At 42.0% G+C, this 16,200-nt stretch overlaps 1 protein-coding gene across 1 annotated transcript in view; it reads left to right on the top strand.

The window, feature by feature from the left end:
• The window catches only part of PTPRT (protein tyrosine phosphatase, receptor type T), a 344,949-nt gene that overhangs the window by 264,606 nt on the left and 64,143 nt on the right, over window positions 1–16,200 (top strand). Inside the window, exon 15 of the mRNA XM_026076804.1 lies at window positions 11,129–11,264. Coding sequence (XP_025932589.1) covers window positions 11,129–11,264 — 136 coding nt within the window. The remainder of the gene's footprint in view (window positions 1–11,128; window positions 11,265–16,200) is intronic.

Below are 16,200 nucleotides of genomic sequence, written 5' to 3'. Positions count from 1 at the left end.
CACATCTTGGGTGTTGCTGCAAGGCACCAGTTCAGAAGCCGAGTAGCTTTAATTACTTGCGAGGTTCACGAGGTTCTTCCATCATTACTACTTCGGCAGGCTGCAAGGCAGCGCGCTTTTTGCCTCGAAAACAATAAAATTGAAGTAGACATCTCTTCAAAAATATTCTAGACCATTAAAAAGAATTTTGGATACTTCCCCGTTTTCCCTCCTCCCCCTTAGTGTCACTGAGATCTCAATTTTAGCATTTAGACCTAGACCGGTCGGGTTGAGCCCTTTCCCTTGCAGCTCAGCTCCATCCAGGGCTGCTTGCCATCCTTCACGGGGTGCCCTCTGCGGCGTGCCTTCCCTGCGTGCTGCTCCTCTTTGGAGGAACTTGATCCTCGTGGTCCCGGGGAAGGTCTCGCAAATCTTTGTGTGCTGGCTGAGATGTCAGGGTCGCTCCAGCGTTTCAGCGCACTAGGTCTTGACAGCAGCAGCACATCCTCCAAAGCGCGGTTGGTGGGTACCAGCAGGGCGAGCACGCCTGTGGAGCACATCTCCTTCCCTCCAGCATCTCAGTGTAGGAGCTGGCTGATGCCAATGAAAAGGGCCAGGGGCAGCGACTTGTCAGCTTTTGCTGCGGTGACATTTGACAGCCCACCAGAAAGCTCTCTGCGTTTGTCCAGTCTGTGCGGCCATTTCACATCTTGTCAGCATGTCTGAAGTCCGCGAGCGTTATTAACCTCTCGTATCTGTGCATGTATTTATTTTCAGAGTCGCTGGTCTCAGATTTCTTACTGCTTCCAGCCATAAACATATCTCCTCAGATGGACAGCTACTCTTTTTTAATTAGTGATGTCTTTCATGGTATCGGTCACTTGGATGCCTATCATTAGCATAAAATATACTTTAAAATAAGTTTGTAATGAAGCCGCAGTTTACCAGCTCTCCACCATACAATTTTCATTCAGCTAATATATTTATTAGTTTTACCATTTGGCTTCCTTGATGGCATTTATTTTAATATGTCCAATTCTTTCTGAATTGACTGACTTGTTCTCCCTGTCTTAAAGCAACATATTTATATTGATACTTTATTAGAGAAAATTGCAACCTCTTACCAAAAGAGAGCGATTACCTCTTGTATCCTTAGAGTGCATTAAATTAATTTCACAGTGCAATTGAAACCAAGGCAGAGGGTTCATTAATGGTTCCTTATCTCTTGATACTCATTTCTTCTTTCTTCTAAATGTGAGTTCTTGCAAATTAAAAAAAAAAAATGGAAGTTTATCATTATGAGGTACATTTTTATTTTCTTTTCCTTTTTGTTTTCTTGTGCATGCTGCCTGGGAACGATTTTCCTTGTTCTTAGCAGTAATAGGCAGGTAACCACCCGAAACCCGCCCAGCCTCTTGAGCACAGGTGATTATCAGTTCAGGAAAGGGAAGATTGTTACAACTTCTGGAAGTCTGAGCTGCTTTATGACCTCTTGTTTCATGTTTTGTCTGCATGGGAAGATAATTTTTAAATTATTCTAACTATAATGAAAAAGGAGGCTTTCTCTTACATGGCCCTTCTTTTGCACTGAGGTGAATGTATGCCTGTACAGAAGGTCACTTGGAGGCCCAAACAACACTTAAGTCTTCACAAGAGCGTTCAAGCGTGACTTAGGCAGCACATGGATTCCTTGTTGGCCCTCTACAGAGGCTGAAAATCTCCCTGAGCATGCATGGAGATGATTTTTCATTTGTTATTTGTGTATTTAAGAAGCTATTGCATTTTCTGGGGCTGGTTATTACACTGGCATTTGGACTTCTGGGTCCTGCTGTTGGAGAAATGATGATGGAAAAATGAAGACTTAATTCTCCAAGCCCTCTGTTTGCACACTCCTGTGGGCATCAGAGGCACTGCAGAATCAAACCCTCACTAGCCTGGCGTTAGGCTCTTTCACAAATCACGAATGGAGAAGTTCAAAACGTTTTAAGTGTTTTGGAGATTTCCATCAGAACGTATCTGAAGGTCTGTGTGTCATAAGAGTGCATTGTAGTATGTAACACTGTAGCCCATACTGTCTTCATGCTCCAGAAAATTTAAAAATAGAAAAGAAATCGTGCCAGCTTGTGGAAATACTTTCTTCTACTTTAGCTAGATGGGCATAGGATCGGGACATGACAGTTATGCGTAATGTCATAAGAAAGGAGGGGGAAAAGCAGGATGGTTTTTCAGTTTTGGGATGGATTAAATTTTTGTAGGAATGTTCCTCTTCTGGGACTGCGTGGTTGTTCCTATATAGGTATGACTTCCTCACACTTCAATTATTTTAACTACACATAAGGGCAGCTTGGTGAAACTGGAATAGAAAAGAACCGAGATTACTGTGGAGTTCAAATGCCTTTAAAATCGAGAGAAATGGTCCTGCGCTTCTGTAGTGCATCAGCAACCAGGAGGAGCGTTGTCACCGAGCCAAGGGGCCTGCCTGGAAGATGAGCACGTAACAAGCTTGAGACCTCAAAAGTGAACCCAGGTCCAAAAAGTGACCAATGAAATCATGCCAAAAAAAAAGAACCCAAACCCCTTCAACAAAATCAATGTAAAAAATAATTGAAAATCAGGAGAAACCCCCCCCCCCACTGTTCACATGGTTTGCTGCATATGAAAACTGTTCCTTTAATGGGTCCTGTTCCCTCAAATTCATTTAAGAAGGCTCCATTATCTTCTGAAATATATTCTGGTTTTGAAGACAGATAAAGCATTTTTAAAACAGATCTTGTCCCACTTCAAATCTGTTTGTTACTGCATTTTGTCTTTTGATACACTGGAATGTTATTCCTTTGACAGGTTTATTCTGTTTTGTGCTATTTATTTCAGAAGACTTCATTGCATTTTTTAAGTTGGATGCATGAAAATGTTGTTTTTTTTCTTGAACAAGTCTCTGCCTTCTAAAAGTTATTTTTGAGCACAGGTTCATGTATCACCATAATTAAATGTTAATAACAGGCACACTTATGTTGCTCTTACAGAAAAATATTCCCACTGGGAAGACAAATCAAACTTCCTGGCATTTGAATGCCCATCTAACTAGTGAGCATCTTCATTTTCATCAAATTTAGTATCCAGACTTGTGTAGAGGGATTTAAAATGTCTGTTCTAGGGGTTTCCTTAACCCAATGAGCTAATGAACCAGCTCTGAATTATTGGAGTACTTGGTGCAGAGCTGGATGAGGCTACAGGTGAACTGAGTTTGCTGACCTCAGCCCAGTATCTAGAGGACATCTGCCTGTTCCAGAGCTCTGCTACAGTCTAGGGCTCCCCAGTTAGCAGAACCAGATGGAAGGGAGAGGCCAAAGTTTTAAGGTAAGATTTAGGATAGATATTTTCTCAGTCTGCTGTAGCTAATCACTTCAGAGCAGCCACTGGCATGCTCCAGGTCGCTTCGGAAAAGACAGGTTTTTAGAGCAGGATAGGATGGATTGTTTTTGTGTGAGCCAAGCTCCAGGAATCAGAGTAGGCAGGGATTTCCCCAGCGTGCTCTGGAGGATGTTGTCCCCATCCAGCAGGAGTGCCTGGTGTGAAAGGATGCTGTGGTCGGGGCTGGTGGGTTGGACAGACGCCCTTGTTTGCAGCAGAACCAGCAGCCAGCCACATGAGGAAAATACAGCAGTAGCTGGGCATCAAAGCCAGAAGATAGTTACATTTTAGAAGACAGTAGAGTTGCATGTTCCTAACCCTCATGTTTTCCCATCAAGGTACTGGATAGTCAATATTTCTTCACTGTTTCCCTATATGTGATATACTCTTAGGTGTATCAGCCATCGTTCGTCTACTGTGGATCCCTTGAAAAGGTTTTGCTGAACAGATGATCGTTGTCAACATCCTTACATAGCACTTCCAAAGGCATGACAAACCCTAGACTAATACTTTCTGCCTCTGTTTCCTTAAATAGATTTCTCGACACACCCCCATTCAGAAACAGGCAGGGTTATTATTAATGCATTAGGTTCTCAATTTCTTTTGGGAACTGGACATCGAAAAACTCTATAGTAGCATTAGAATGCGTGACAGGAGAGGTAGGTGTGGGCTAGGCCATTTCTTAATAACGCTGTAGAGCAAAGCAAGGTTTCCTCCGAGACCTGTGGGGAAATGCTGCTTCAGCTTGCCAGAACATTTCCCCCTGTTTTATGCAGAGCTTGGAGTGTGTGTATACACAGGCTCGCTAGTGCGTTGGCCATATGCGTCCCTTTTTACGGAAGGGTGGTGGGTGTCCTCTGCTGCATGCTGGTCTTTCAGCTCGAATGTGAAGACTTACTGGACCCGGTTTTTTTAGGCCACCATGGCGTTAAGAGCAGCTTTGAGCAGCTGGACTGGAAAGGTGGCCTTATTTCGGTATTCATATTATAGCCGCCTCCAGACTTTGCTGACTGGTTTTGTAATTTTGCAGCTGGTCTGGTTGTGGGTTTTTAATGATAACCATGACGAAAGCAAAATTAGTGCTTATAGAGAGCTGGCCTTGTGCAAACGTTAATTAATCGTGCCCTGTAATGTTTTTGCCTTTATCATTGAAAAGATTCACCTCCCTGTTTCTATTTAAAACCATACAAAAATTAAGTCGTATCTGTAAATTCGGCCTTGTGATAACGGGAACTTTACTTTTTCTCCAGTTTTATAATTTAAAGCTAGTCTCTAGCTAGCTCTGCACAAGTGGAGAGTTACAATGGAAATGTGCCATCACCTTCTGAACCATCCCATCGCTCGTAGACATCATGACAGCTGCTCTTCATCTGAGCTCCTCTTTCAAGAAAATGTAATAACCCTTCTCATTCTTGGGGACCATATATCTGCCTGTAGCACAAATTAAGTGGCTCTATTCTAAAGAGAGAGAAAGAAGAACAGAAAGAGAGAAGAAAAGCCTTTGTGTGATGGGTTTTGACTGAAATCTCCAGAATCAATTATTTTCTTAGAGCTATTTTTTTTAATTCTCATTCAGTTTAGTAACACTAATCTTGATTCCTTGCTGCGTGTTTACCCTCATCCTCCTACAGATTCAACCTGGCTGCCTGCTAATCCCTCGTATAAATTTTGGTCTTCCGTTCTCGCCAAGGCTGCTCAGCCTTGCTGCTTCTCTCCACTTAGAATACGCTTGAAAGCTTTTGGCTCTCGTAATTGCTTCCATTCCTTTTAAGCTTTTTTTGAAAAATGGGAATGTCGCATTGTAATCTTCAGCCTGCAAGTGGAAGCCTTTGCTTTTGCAAGCTTCAGTACCCGGAGACGGAAAATTAGTATTGTGCCGTTACATGTAGCGATAGTGTTGGTGGTGGTTCTTTTTTTTTTTTTTTAAGGAATTGCAACAGTCAAGGCAATGGCCAGAGCGACAGCTGTCTTTCGGATCAGATCAAAGGTTTCACTTTGTTCCCTGAGGATGTAAAGAAACGCCGGCGTCGCGTCCCCGGCGCTGGTGCTCTGGCACCTCGCAGCAAGGTGCAAACCGGCCCGGCTTGCACAGCCCCCCAGCGCGGGGCAGCCAAAACGGAGGGTCTTTGCTGCTCCGTGGGCTCGCYACCAGCTCAGGATAGCAAACGATGCCATTCCACCGCTATCTTTATGTTATCTAGTTACGCATAACTGTCTACGTACCCTTGTGTTTGGGTCTCGGAGACGATGTTGTTGGAGGTGCAGGTATAACCAGGATCTGAACATACAAGGGAAAATATTTCTACAGTTAGAGATGCTTTAATCATTTGTAGGCCACTAACATAGAAAACAGCATTAAAAAAAAAAGAAAAGGAATCCATGTTTACAAGTGATTTGAGAATAACTCTCTTTTGAAAATAAGCCTCTAGGTCTATTAGGAAATTCTACGTTCTGCATGCTGCCTAGCTAGCGTGCGCTGCAAAGAAATTACGCTGATCAATTGAGTAGCTCATTTTAACTCGTAATGATTTTTTAACCCATTATTTTTCATTAATTCTTCTGGGTTAAATACTGTTGTGAAGTCATTTTTCTGAGTAGTTTTTGTTTCAAGAGTGACATTCTACCTGAGGAAGAAGTATTCTTAGGTGCTATAAATTTAAGACCAAACCTTGTCTTCGCCAGACTCACTTTTCCCCTTTCTGGGTCTCCCTGTCACCCAGCCGTGGTTGAAACTCCCATCACATGTTTGCTTCTCTGACTTTGACCCTCCGTTATTCACTCTTGCATGGCGCTTTTTCCCCAGGGTGTCTAGCCCAGCAATCCCTATAGCCATTTTGGTTTTGTCCTCCTCTCCTCCCCTTGTGGGATCCAATGCTTCTCTCTCCAATGCAGCAACACTGCTGCCAGTTGTGGTACCACCTCCACTGCAGGACTAACCATCTTTTTTCTTTATGCCTCCCCACTTGGAAATCTCACTTAAATACCTGTCTTTTCCTCCCGCCTATGGAGGAGGAATATGCCTGTGGCTCTTTTGATTTTTTTTTCTTTCCTGCCAGTTACATTTTTTATGAAATATTGTAATTGCTGCTTTAAATAGGAATGCTTCAATTAGGGTTTGTGTAACAGAATTTATGGAAGAAACTCATATCATCAGTCCTGCTTAGCTGCGTGCACTCAATAATCATTCTTTCATGGATGTTCTTCAGTATGTCAACTCCTCAGAGAAGGTAACTTTGGTTTGCAAATCATGTGGCTGTCCATAAATGGCTGGGTGGAAGATTGCCATGGTGTCTTCTTTCACTTAGCTGCCAGTTCTGTTTCTCCATGACTTTTTCCTGTCTGTGCGATGCTCTATCATCTGATGCAGTCACTGCAGGGCATCAGTTGGGAAACATCAGTCCTCAGCTCTGCTGTTGAGTAGCTACAGCGCCAAAGGCATATCCTTGATTCTGTCCAGGTCTGTAAAGTAGATAGGATAATTTATTATGTACTTTGCATGAGCATAAAGATCATTTAAAGAACATATGAATCACTCTAGATAGGCATAGCACTACATATGAACTCCTGCTGGTAAGTGGATGGTCTTTCAATTTCTTAATATTTTGAGAGAGGCATGTTCTCCTCTTTGATAACGGCTGGTAAAAACCTGAGGTTTGGCTGTCGGACTTACCTGCAAAACCATCTTCCAGGAGGTGAAGCAGCTAAACACGCCAGATCTTCCTCCTTGTGGACAGAAACACTTTCAGATGAAAGAAACCTTCCAAAAGATTTAACTCTGGAATGCAGATGGCAGCCCTTTGTAGTGAAATTCATTTGGGATTTCAAAATTCCCGTTCCTAAGAAGTGGATTACTAACTTTCGGCCACTGCTCTGCCAGCTTTGACCATGATATAAAGCAAGGAGGAATTTAAAGGCTTGAAAGCCCCAAGGAGCTGTAGAAAACTAACTTTCTGGCACAACAGAAAACCATTTTTCCGGTAGTTGCACATTACTGAAATAGTCTGGTATTTAGGTGCCTGTGAATTACAGGCTCAGTAACAGGATACCTGGATTAGGCTTTGGGTACCTGTGAGTGCATTACTAAAACAGGCACTGCTTGATGATCCATAAATCTGACTTCTTGCAGGCTGATTAGTTAGCAGCTTTGCAAAAGAGCCCATTTCCCCCTGCTTTGTGCTTTTTGCATCTCTGCGATGTGCTGAGAATTSTATCTCCCATGAATGTGTCGCTTGCACCGCGCTCTGCGTAGCAGCAAGATGCCAGATCTCTGTGTTTGGCGATCTTGGAAGGGATTGAAAAAAACAGAATTGGGTCTGTGGGAGAGGATTAAAATCTTCARATAGCTGTGGATGTAAGATAGGGCTGGGTGAATGACGGTGCCTATGAAAGTCAGATTCTGGTCAAGCTTCTGGGCCTGTGCAGTCCCAGTACATAAATATATACATCTCTGAAAGAAGTAGCTTGGTCTAGTGGATAATGCACAGACAGGGAGACAAGGGACCTGGGTTCTTCATTTCTCTGGCTCTGTCTTTTCTGTCACTTGCCTACCTTATTAAGAAAGMAAGCTTAGGGCAGAAGATTGTCCTACTTCGTGCTAGTACAATGTAATGGGGTCCTGACCTTAACAGGGGCCTCTGGGTGCCCCTGAAACGCACGCAGTAATAGCAGTGGTGATCTATCCTATATCCTATTATTCCAGTATCCAGCTTCAGGTACGAGAAACAATTTATCCCAAGAAATGTGGTGGAAATCACCACCAGAAACTAGGGTGATAGTTTATTTGCTTTCCCTTTTGATCTCAGCAGTATAGAAACATTGCTTTTCAGAAAGAAAAGGTTGGCCCCTAAAGCACAGTAGTGCAGAGCTTTCCAAGGCTTTTTAAAGACATTTGTGTGAAATGGCCGTCTGAGCAGTTTTTATGGRCTTTTTGCTTGCAGATTTTTAGATCTTTATGCATGCATGTAAAGGAGAGAAGCAAAACTTAATTCCAAAAAAGTGTTGAAGGCAAGGAGATACGTAAAATGGCAGCGAAAAGGAACACTGGAGAGCAGCAGAAGTGATCTTCTGCAACTGCAGCAAGGGCTCACAGACCTCCCACTGCTAGAATAGAAATGTTCTCGGGTACCAACAGCTGGTGCCATGCAGGTGGCAGAGCAGCTAACCATGGGAGATGTAGGCATCTACCAGGAAAATAATCCCGCAGAATAGCAGGAAAGCAATGGGCTCCTTCAGAGGACTGTTTGATTGCAGAGCTTTAAGAATGCTGAGGCTCGGGAATTTATTGGCACTGTCATATTATCAGTTCCCAGACACTATTAGCAGAGACAACTTACAAATGGTTGGACTAGTAGCCTAAAGGAATTGTTGGCCTTTGCCAAGATAGAGAGTTATGTAGGAGTCTCAAGTGAATCCGTCGCCACAGCATGTAGGTGTCAGGATGGATAATCAGCCTTTATTCYCTTTCTAACAGTGCAGTAGCCTACAATGGGAAGGAAAAAAACCCACGGACTCCTCATTGTCTGTAGTGAAAAGCAACAGCCTGGCAGAATCAAACCAATCTAGTGAATTAGAGGATGGAGCTGACAGYATATTTTGGCTTTTTTTAACGTGGTTCACAATACATGAGGACATTCAGATGGTACAAAAATGGGGCATCTGACTGTGCTAGAAAACCATTCTCCAATACCTATCGCTTATGGTCATAGGAGTAACTGGGACTCAAGTGGAGGATAATTTGGATACCTCTGAGTTTCAGGTCAAACAAGTATAGTTTTAGCCATTTGCAGGATAAAATTTGTACTTCTATCATTTATTTTGTTGTGTGGCAATGTCAGAGTTACCTGTCTGGATGAGATATAGCTCACCTCTTGGACAGATTTGCTCCAAAATTGTAAGATATGTTGCCAAACATAGATGGTGATATGCAGTTGGTACGGTATGGAGTCCCATTAATGCTTTTCAGACGTGTGCGCACAAAAGTTTACCAGTGAGCTCTAATTGAATGGCAAAGCTGTTGGACATAACACATAGCAGATCGGTAGAGTGGTAAGGGACAGAAAGCTGGAAATTACACAAGCTCTTCAAACGGCAAAGAAAATTTTTGCTTGGTTAAATACTGTGTTTTGCTGTGGTAAACTAGATCAGCAGCTCAGCTTTAGGGAAAATGAAATCGTATCGTCATCATTGAAAGCGGTTAGTTTTCTTGTCTTGCATTTATGTTTCATTGTTTTATATTTACTCTTCAAGAYACAATTGAGAGGAGAATATTCTACTTTGTTCAGGATCAGATCCTCATCCCACTGCAGTCCGTCAGCTCAGGCCCTGTCGAGGRCATATTAGGAAGCCCTATATTCTCTTCCTTGATTTGATCAGGGTAACCATTGGGAGTCATCTTTGCAGACAGAGATCTTCTGAAACACATGCAGATTAACAAGTGGCAAATGGTCACAAGAATAACCCCWTGAGGCTTTCTGTTGTCTCACCAAAACCTTGGCTAAGTTGAATATCATGTCCCCAAACACCTGACCTCGTGAACAGAAATGATTGAGCTTTTCCTGAGCTTCTAACCAGAGTGATTAGAAGAGCAAAACATGATAATTTTCTGATGACAACTCTCTGTTTTCACCTTTGATTCCCTTTTCCTACCATGTTCAAACTGTAGAGGAAGATTTGGCTGAATTCAACAGTCAAGGTAAAGCCCAAGATAAGATTGTGATCTCACGTAACATGAATTCTTGTAACTCCATCAAATTCAATAGCAATGTTTTTTGCAGGAGTTAAGTATATTAGGAATATAATAAAAAATAAGGTCATTTAGTTTTTAGAATAGCCATGACTCAAATCTTGTGGGCCTTTCTAAATCAAACTCAGTGCTTTAAGCTATATCTGGAAAAAATTCTGTACAGCAAGTAACAAAGTCAGCAGACCCAAGGTATATAATAAGCTCTGTATGAGTGGTCCCAGCAGCAGGGAGGAGGGTCACGTTCTGCACTTATTGGAGGGGTAACAGAACCTTGAGGTCAGATCATGACAAGTAAGTAAAAGAGGAAATGCTTTACAAATAAGTTTCTAAAAATGTTTTATTTTTAGGTGTGTAGGCTGTACTCTTYTTTTTTATTTTTTTTTTAAGAGGTAGAAATCATGTTGTCTTGCCTAGGCTGGAGAAGATCTCATGCATGGAATACATTAGACGGTGTGGAGGATGCTCTGTGGGTTGAATTAACACTTGTAACATGCATAATTGTAATTGCATGTTTACAAAAGCCAAGACTCTAATACAGTGAGAAATACCAATGCATCCTGATTTTAAAAGTAAAAAAAAAAATGTTTCTGCAAAACTATTATGGGATATATCACTGCAAACTTTTACATTCACTATTTCAATGAGTAAGGATTGCACCTCCASTTAAACTACTTGAGATGATAATTGTAACTGCTGCTGGTCCTCCCACTTCTGGGTATGCTGAATGCATCAGAAGAATAAATACCCCACTGCAGTACAATATTGTAAAATATTACTGTCAATTGCATTACACTGGGATTTTGCACTTTGCTTTGAAATATCTGGTACTAGCCATTATTGAAGGCAAAGGATTAGGTTAGATGGATGTTTGGTCTATTGCAATTAGATTGCAAGTATRCTGTTAGGCTTTCAAATGAATGTTAAAACTGGATCATTTCAGGATTTTTCTACAAGTTCTCTTTTTATCTCTTCCTTCCTCTCCCTCCATCTTTTAAGGAGCTTCCACCCAGAATTCCAATGCAGTGGAACCAGAAAAGCAAGTTGACAGCACAGTGAAAATGGCCGGAGTTATAGCTGGTCTTCTGATGTTTGTTATTATCCTCTTAGGAGCAATGCTTACCATCAAGAGAAGGTAAGTTTCTGCTTTGCTTCCATCTTGGACCTCCTGGCTGGAGTGCTGTTACTTCAATAAGAAGAATAAATTTGATAGAGATAAAATACTCCATTTGGGTTGCAGGGGGCAGCTGTTAATATTTATGCACATAACAGTACCACTAAGAAGTCGTAGTCACAGAAGAGAAGCCTATTTTGCCAGATACTGTGTGAATAACACAGGACTAGTGGTTACTCCTGAGAGTTAATGATTTAAGAGAAGGAACAGCAGGTGAAGGTGAATAGGGAGATACAAAGAGAAAACGAGGCAATGGAAGTCAGCGTGTTAGTGCGTGCACTCAGCGCAAGTGTGGTCTAGCAGAAGATGATTTCTTTTTTAACAGCAGAGGAAAGCCAGGTTTTGTCTTAAAATAATGTGATATATTTACAGTCATCTACAGAAAACTCGAGCGTAAAGTGAAAGCACAGGAGAAAGCTCAAATGCCTGCTGCAARCTCATGGTGATGAGAGCTCGCAGCCAATAGAGACAAGAATAGTATCTTCTRAAGTGATAGGGAAGGGATGAGGCATCAAGACCCTTGAAAAGGAGGGTAAGCAGCCATGTTGAAAGTCATAAGAAGGTGGAGATAGCGTAGGAATGCGGTAAAGGAGGGAGAGAGAATAATGCGGTCAAAGCTGTTCAACATCCAGATTAGATGCAAGCAGGATAAGTTGGGTTTTGTTTAAGGGGGGGTCGGGAGTTGTGGTAACTGAAAGAAGACAGTGAGAGTTGAAAACTGGACAGACTKGAGCACATTTGTTCTGTGAACTGAATAAAACCAGAGAAGTAAGGAATTAGAGATGAGAACCRAGAGGATGAGTGAGATTGCGGAATGACTTAAAGGTACTGGAGAAGAGAGCAAGACAGTGGAGGGGACAGAAGATGAAGGAAGCACTGCTGAGGTTGTCCACTCTGGGCCCAGGACTATAGCAGTAAAGCTGCTTGCAGCATCTAGGTTGCTATTTGGATGCAGAGTAGCCACTAGGGACTGAAATACAAGGCTTAGAAATAAGACTTTGCGGCACTGGGTCAGAATTTGCCAGAATAACTTCATAGTATGAAGCAGGTCCTTTTATCCCACTGCAAAAACAAAACTAAAGAGTGAAAAATACCTCCAAGAAAGGTGRTGAGGTTTTATAAAGCAATCTCAGACCTTCAGATAACCACGCGTGTRTGTGTGTGAGCATATGTGAAAAGTGGGCATAAAATGGAAATTGAGCTGCTTAGCGGTATGGAGTCTCTCTGTATTTTGCACACTTCTTCAACTTGTTTATTTTTTACTTAAAATTTGTTGGTTTTATATATATTGTTTATATTTATTCATTTGCATTCTGGCTCGAAGGAGTAATGCAGCTTTGCAGGTGCTCTGCGTTCCCATGAAAATTGCCTAATGACTAGTTACAAAAGGCAGTAAAAGAGGGCTGAGGAAAATTTCTTTCTATTTTATTATTTTGTTCTTTAATCAAAAGCCTGTGTTCATGCCTAGAACAGGATCTTGTTCCCAAGTGAGTCTTGATGGCACATATTTTCACACAGCAATTTATTTGCAAGCAGTGTTCAGCGGGGTTATTGCATCTTGCTGAGAGTTAGCAGTCTTTCTGAGAGTTMGTTTTAGTTTATTGGGGGATGAAACTTTCTACAATCACATAYGGAAGTGAAATTTGTTCAAGCAGTTCATTTTGTGTGATTTTCTTTGGACCGTTTGCACTTGCACTTTGATGTAGTCCATTGGTAGCTGCTACTATTTGAAGAGCTCCATGTTTGCTGTTTAATACGCTATGATTCAGAAAACCATTTAGGCAAGAGATTTTCTTAAGGATGTATTTTGTATTTATTTTTACCAGTCGTATTTCTAAAGTGAACCCAACTTTTCAACATTAATTTGCTTCTAAATAAAACCTGAGCTAGCTAGCCAGGTAGCCCCTAGCCTAGGGTGCGGGTAGTATGACATGTGAGTAATCTTGATGACTTTACTGGGTCTGCTGCAAGGAGTGAGGCTTGGCAAAGTAAAGCCCTGTTCCCTTGAAATCTCTTATTCTATGACAAACAGTCCCACATTTTCCAAAAAGGCAACAGCAGTTAAATCAATATATGATCTCTTGTATATTTGTCCAGTTCACATATGCAAACAGAGTAACTTTATGCCTTAGATGCTGGAGTGCAGGGCTGCTACTCAGAGGGACCTTGACAGGCTGGAGAAATGGGCTGATGGGAACCTCGTGAAGTTTAACAAAGTCAAATGCAAAGTCTTGCCTCTGGGATGGATTAACCATATGCAGCAGTACGYGCTGGGGGTGACTAGAAAGCAGGTTTGCAGAAAAGGACCTGGAGATCTTGGACATGTTGAACACAAGTCAACAAAGAAGGCAACTGCATCCTGGGCTATGTTAGCACTAATGTGGCCAGCAGGTTGAGGGAAGTGATTATTTCCCTCTGTTCAGCATTGGTGAGCTTGCTTCTGGCATACTGGGTCCGGTTTTGAGATCCTCAGTACAAAAATGACCCTGACATACTGGAGAAAGACCAGAGGAGCGTTACCTGGGTGGCTGTGGGRTGGAGAACCTCCATTCTTGGAGATGCTGAAAACTCTCCTGGACGAGGCCCTGAGCAAYTTTTTGTAACTGAACCTGCTTTGAACAGGGGAGCAGACTAGTTGACCTGTGGAGGTCCTTTCTGGCCGATATGGTTCTGCAAAACCGATAGTCAATCACATAGGCACTGAATACTGAATGCCTATTGCATGAGATGAGTTGTGGGTAATCTCGATTGTGAACATTTAACTCTCAATTTTAGTTGTGTGCAAATATTTCAGARTTTGTGGACAAATGAAACTAGGTACACATTTCATAGTCATGTTTACAGCACTTTTGTTCATTATTCAGCCCAAACACCACAGATGTTTCTGTTCCAGCTTCCCAGGAGCTTTTCGGTTCATAAACAGAGAAAAAAAATCAGATGCCCCCAGTGAAAAATGGAAGAAAGTTTTCAGGAAAAATGGAGCTGGGTTTCTTGTTTTTGTRTAATGCCCACCCCTCCTTCATTCCTGTTACCTTCTGGAAATACTCTTTAAGAAAAGCTTTTATTTTCAGCTTGAAAGGTAAAACTTGTAATGAAAGCAGTCCTGATGTACAGAATGATGCCACAACCAACYATCCTTGTGTGTTTTGCAGATTTTGGGGTTGATAACATCCTTCATTACTTTCACACTATGCACTGCTGTTCTAAATCATGTATATTCCTGAGCAGAAAACAAACARTGATTTTTCATGGTGATCAAGAGTCCATTATTTGGGCATAATTTTTCTCTGGTGTGGCATGCAAAGAGCTCAGACAGAGAATTAATACTCTATACTCTAAAATATATACTCTAGATATACTAAAGATACTCTAAAGAGGCGATACACTTTAAATACTAAGGCGATAATATTCATTTGCTTCAAGGGAATTTTCTCCAATATGGAGTTAAAAGTATAAAACAGGAGGAACCAGAAGAGCGGACATAATTTGTCAGTGTATGTATACTTGTAAATGCTTCAGTGGCAATAAAGGGAGACATTAAAACACATGAAGATTGTTCCCGTATAAGAGGTGTCTGCAATATCTTCTGATCAGGAAGGAAATCCAAAAGCCACATCTTCATTGCACTAGACGATGGATTCATTTTCGGGATTTTCAGAAATAAAGCTGGCCGTCTAGCTGCAAGTACAGGACAGAAACTCAGTGATGATGGGGTTTTTTTTTCCAAGCCTTTTTTTTAAGCCAGTCATATGTTCAGTACAGTATCTCCCTTAGTTGTTCACCAAAGGCCATTTTTTCCTGTCATCAGATTTCACATAAAACTCATCTTTCCAAACTGTCTACCACATCTGTAAAAATGTTAACGTGAGACTCTTGCTGCTAGACAGAGTGATTGCTGCCAATCTATTTTTTGTRTAAGTTTGAAAATAGTTAGGGAATTTCTCAGAAGTAGAATTACGGGCAATTAATTTTCTCCAARCACCCTGGAGGAGATCTTTATCATTCTGGTTCTGATGAATGCATCGATGTGGAAATATCTTGATGCGTACCCATGATTCATCATCTCTTAATCATGTGTCTTCCACTGGAAACYGGAGAACCAGCAAAAAGCCAGGTTGCCAATAAGTAAGAATCCTTCAAAGCAAAAGTAAAAGTTCACAGCTGATTTAGATTAAAAGGGTTTTGGTTTTTTAAATGGACTATACRTGTTTGCTGTGTAATGCAGCAAACCTTCATTACGGGTCAGGAGGAAACCTAGAGACCATATTATATAGTTTTGTTAGCAAGTTTATAAAATAACTGGATTTTTCCTGTAATTTTTTCTGATGCACATTTAACTCAGGTGAGTAAATGATGGGCAGATCTATCAAAATCCAGGTTTTTCCAACACCTGATTCTCACCATGTTTCAGCTATATGAGTGGTGCAGTGCAAATTGCTATTTTACACAAATAGGCAAAGCAAACAAACCCAGAATGGAAATACTTAGGATGCAGGACGAGTTCTTGGGGCTGGCGCCTGGGGACCCTTTTGCACCRTACAGCGGAGCTTGACATAAACGCTCCCCGGAGCTGGTCCCTGCTACTCTGCACGCGTTGCCCTGGGGACCTCTTCCAGCAGCAGCAGTGGTGAGTGATTTGGGGTGTGATGTCCCACGGAGAAAAGTTAGCTCTGCCTGGCTCATCGACTTCAAAATCCTTTCCCATTTAGAAGCTCCGGCGGTGCCCAGAGAGGCTGCGGGGGCCGGACTTCGCCGGGTCTGCCTGGCGTCCCTCGAGAAACCTGCTGGCTGCCGGTGGCACTTGAGGTTCCTCTTGAGCAGACCCCACCAGTCACAGCACATGGAGGCTTGGAAGCGCGTATGGACAACGTTCCCTGAAGATGAACTTCAGCCTGCC

The sequence above is a fragment of the Apteryx rowi genome, unplaced genomic scaffold, assembly GCF_003343035.1.
Source record: "Apteryx rowi isolate R43461 unplaced genomic scaffold, aptRow1 scaffold_44, whole genome shotgun sequence".
NCBI classification, from domain to species: domain Eukaryota; kingdom Metazoa; phylum Chordata; class Aves; order Apterygiformes; family Apterygidae; genus Apteryx; species Apteryx rowi.
The sequence above is the reverse complement of the archived record's forward strand: the minus strand, read 5'-3'. Positions and strand labels throughout refer to the sequence as shown.